The following is a 3525-nucleotide window of genomic DNA, read 5'->3' on the forward strand; positions in this document are numbered from 1 at the left end:
GTGCCCCCCGTGCCCCCGCGCTCACCGCCCATGTCGAAGCCGATGACGGGGGTCCCGTCCTGGGGGTCGAAGGTGGTGCGGGCGTAGCCCACGACCCCCGCGGCCGGGCCCGACAGGATGGCCCGAGCCCCCCCGAAGGAGGCCATGGGGGTGAGCCCCCCGTCCGAGCGCATGAACTGCACCTGCACCCCCTGAAATGGGGGGTACGGGGGGGTCAGGGGGTCCTGGGGGGGTCTATGGGGTCAGAGCCCCCCGTCCGAGCGCATGAACTGCACCTGCACCCCCTGAAACGGGGTTTGGGGGGGTTATGGGGGTCCTGGGGGGGTCTGTGGGGTCAGAGCCCCCCATGAACTGCACCTGCACCCCCTGAAACGGGGTTCGGGGGGGTCAGGGGGTCAGAGCCCCCCATGAACTGCACCTGCACCCCCTGAAACGGGGGGGACAGGGGGGTCAGGGGGGTCCTGGGGGGTCTATGGGGTCAGAGCCCCCCGTCCGAGCGCATGAACTGCACCTGCACCCCCTGAAACGGGGTTCGGGGGGGTTAGGGGGGTCCTGGGGGGGTCTATGGGGTCAGAGCCCCCCATGAACTGCACCTGCACCCCCTGAAACGGGGTTCGGGGGGGTCAGGGGGGTCCTTGGGGGGTCAGGGAGGTCTATGGGGTCAGAGCCCCCCGTCCGAGCGCATGAACTGCACCCGCTGAAATGGGGGGTACGGGGGGGTTAGGGGGGGGGGGTCCCGGTGGGAAATGGGGGAGGGGCACCCGTGGGGGAGGGGCAGCCCCAGAAGGACCAGGGCCCACGGGGGGGGTCCCGGGGATGGGGCACACGGAGGGGTCTGGGGGGTCCCGGGGGTCCCAGCCGTGTCCCCAGCCCTGTCCCGGGTGTCCCGTGGGTCTGGGGGTCCCAGGGTGCCCCGGGGTGTCCCCTGCCTGTCCCAGTCTGTCCTGCTCTATCCTGGGTCAGTCCCGGGTCCATCCCGGGTCAGTCCCGGGCTGTCCCAGCCCTGTCCCGGGTCAGCCCCAGTCAGTCCCTGTCCCATGTCAGCGACCCCACTCTATCCTGGGTCAGTCCAGGGTCAGTCCCAGCTCTATCCCGTGTCTGTCCCGGGTCAGTCTGTCCCGTGTCAGTCTGTCCTGTGTCAGTCTGTCCCGGGTCAGTCAGTCCCGGGTCAGTCTGTCCTGTGTCACTCTGTCCCGTGTCAGTCTGTCCTGTGTCAGTCAGTCCCGTGTCAGTCTGTCCCGTGTCAGTCTGTCCTGTGTCAGTCTGTCCCGGGTCAGTCAGTCCCGTGTCAGTCTGTCCTGTGTCAGTCTGTCCTGTGTCAGTCTGTCCCGGGTCAGTCAGTCCCGGGTCAGTCTGTCCTGTGTCACTCTGTCCCGGGTCAGTCTGTCCTGTGTCAGTCAGTCCCGTGTCAGTCTGTCCTGTGTCAGTCTGTCCTGTGTCAGTCTGTCCTGTGTCAGTCTGTCCCGGGTCAGTCTGTCCCCGCTCACCTTGAGCCCGTCCCAGAATCCCTGGCAGAAGCCCTGCAGGTAGCACCAGTCCCGGGTCAGTCCCAGCTCTATCCCAGGCCTGTCCCGTGTCTGTCCTGGGTCTATCCTGGTCAGTCTGTCCTGGGTCAGTCTGTCCTGGGTCAGTCTGTCCTGGGTCAGTCTGTCCTGGGTCAGTCTGTCCTGGGTCAGTCTGTCCTGGGTCAGTCTGTCCCGGGTCAGTCTGTCCCGGGTCAGTCTGGTTTCAGCCCCGCTCACCTTGAGCCCGTCCCGGAATCCCTCACAGAAGCCCCGCAGGTAGCGCTGCACACCTGGGTCAGTCCCTGCTCTATCCCAGCCCTGTCCCGGGTCAGTCAGTCCCGTGTCAGTCTGTCCCGGGTCAGTCAGTCAGTCCCGTGCCAGCCCCGCTCACCTTGAGCCCGTCCCGGAATCCCTCACAGAAGCCCCGCAGGTAGCGCTGCACACCTGGGTCAGTCCCTGCTCTATCCCAGCCCTGTCCCGGGTCAGTCAGTCCCGTGTCAGTCTGTCCCGGGTCAGTCAGTCAGTCCCGTGCCAGCCCCGCTCACCTTGAGCCCGTCGCGGAATCCCTCACAGAAGCCCCGCAGGTAGCGCTGCACACCTGGGCTCAGGTAGGCGTCGGCGCAGGCCGTGAGGCCCCGCGGCACCGCCCGCGCCATGCCGGCCACGGCCGAGGACAGCGACACCTGGGAGAAGCCCAGGGACAGCGCCAGGGCCCCCACCTGCTGCTCGTGACACGGCCACCTGCGGGGGGACACACCTGAGTGTCACCTGAGTGTCACCTGAGTGTCACCTGTGTCACACCTGTGTCACACCTGCACCCCAAACCCTGCCCGCGCCATGCCGGCCACGGCCGAGGACAGCGACACCTGGGAGAAGCCCAGGGACAGCGCCAGGGCCCCCACCTGCTGCTCGTGACACGGCCACCTGGGGGGGGACACACCTGAGCGTCACCTGAGTGTCACCTGAGTCACACCTGTGTCACACCTGTGTCACACCTGCACCCCAAACCCTGCCCGCGCCATGCCGGCCACGGCCGAGGACAGCGACACCTGGGAGAAGCCCAGGGACAGGGCCAGGGAGCCCACCTGCTGCTCGTGACACGGCCACCTGGGAGAGAACACACCTGAGTGTCACCTGTGTGTCACCTGTGTGTCACCTGCACCCCAAACCCTGCCCGCGCCATGCCGGCCACGGCCGAGGACAGCGACACCTGGGAGAAACCCAGGGACAGGGCCAGGGCCCCCACCTGCTGCTCGTGACACGGCCACCTGGGAGAGAACACACCTGAGCCACACCTGTGTCACACCTGAGTCACACCTGGGGAACACCTGGGGAACACCTGTGTGTCACACCTGAGTCACACCTGGGACACACCTGAGTCACACCTGTGTCACACCCGCACCCCAAACCCCACCTCCTGCTCGTGACCCAGCCACCTGCAGGGGACACACCTGAGTGTCACACCTGTGTCACCTGTGTGACCTGGTGTCACAGTGTCACCCACAGCAGTGACACCCCCGCTGCACCCGCAGGGTGACACCCGACACACCTGGGGGGACATCAGTGTCACCCACAGCCCTGTGACAGACTAACCCCCCCGCTGCACCCGCAGGGTGACACCCGACACACCTGGGGGGACAGCAGTGTCACCTGGAGCCCTGACAGCCCCACTGCACCCGCAGGGTGACACCCGACACACCTGGGGACAGGGACAGGGGACAGGGACAGGGACAGTGTCACCCACAGCCCTGACACCCCCTCTGCACCCGCAGGGTGACACCCGAGACTCCTGAGGGGACAGTCACAGTGTCACCTGGAGCCCTAACAGCCCATAAACCCCCCTGCTGCACCCGCAGGGTGACACCGGACACTCCTGGGGGGACAGCAGTGTCACCCACAGCCCTGGGACACACTAATCCCCTCGCTGCATCCGCAGGGTGACACCCGAGACACCTGGGGACAGGGGACAACCACAGTGTCACCTGGAGCCCTGACAGCCCCTAAACACTCCCGCTGCACC

General features: G+C 67.0%; 1 protein-coding gene across 1 annotated transcript; it reads right to left on the reverse strand.

The window, feature by feature from the left end:
- Positions 1-13: 13 nt before the first annotated feature.
- Positions 14-2773, reverse strand: LOC120499513 (5-oxoprolinase-like; the record flags this gene model as incomplete). Its single annotated transcript, XM_039703295.1, has 5 exons — positions 14-191; positions 2051-2246; positions 2331-2429; positions 2514-2612; positions 2675-2773. Coding segments are annotated over 5 exons (671 nt in total), but the record flags the coding sequence as incomplete, so codon positions are not given.
- Positions 2774-3525: the final 752 nt, after the last annotated feature.

This window comes from Passer montanus, unplaced genomic scaffold (assembly GCF_014805655.1).
Source record: "Passer montanus isolate IOZ18808 unplaced genomic scaffold, ASM1480565v1 scaffold1617, whole genome shotgun sequence".
Taxonomy (NCBI): Eukaryota; Metazoa; Chordata; class Aves; order Passeriformes; family Passeridae; genus Passer; species Passer montanus.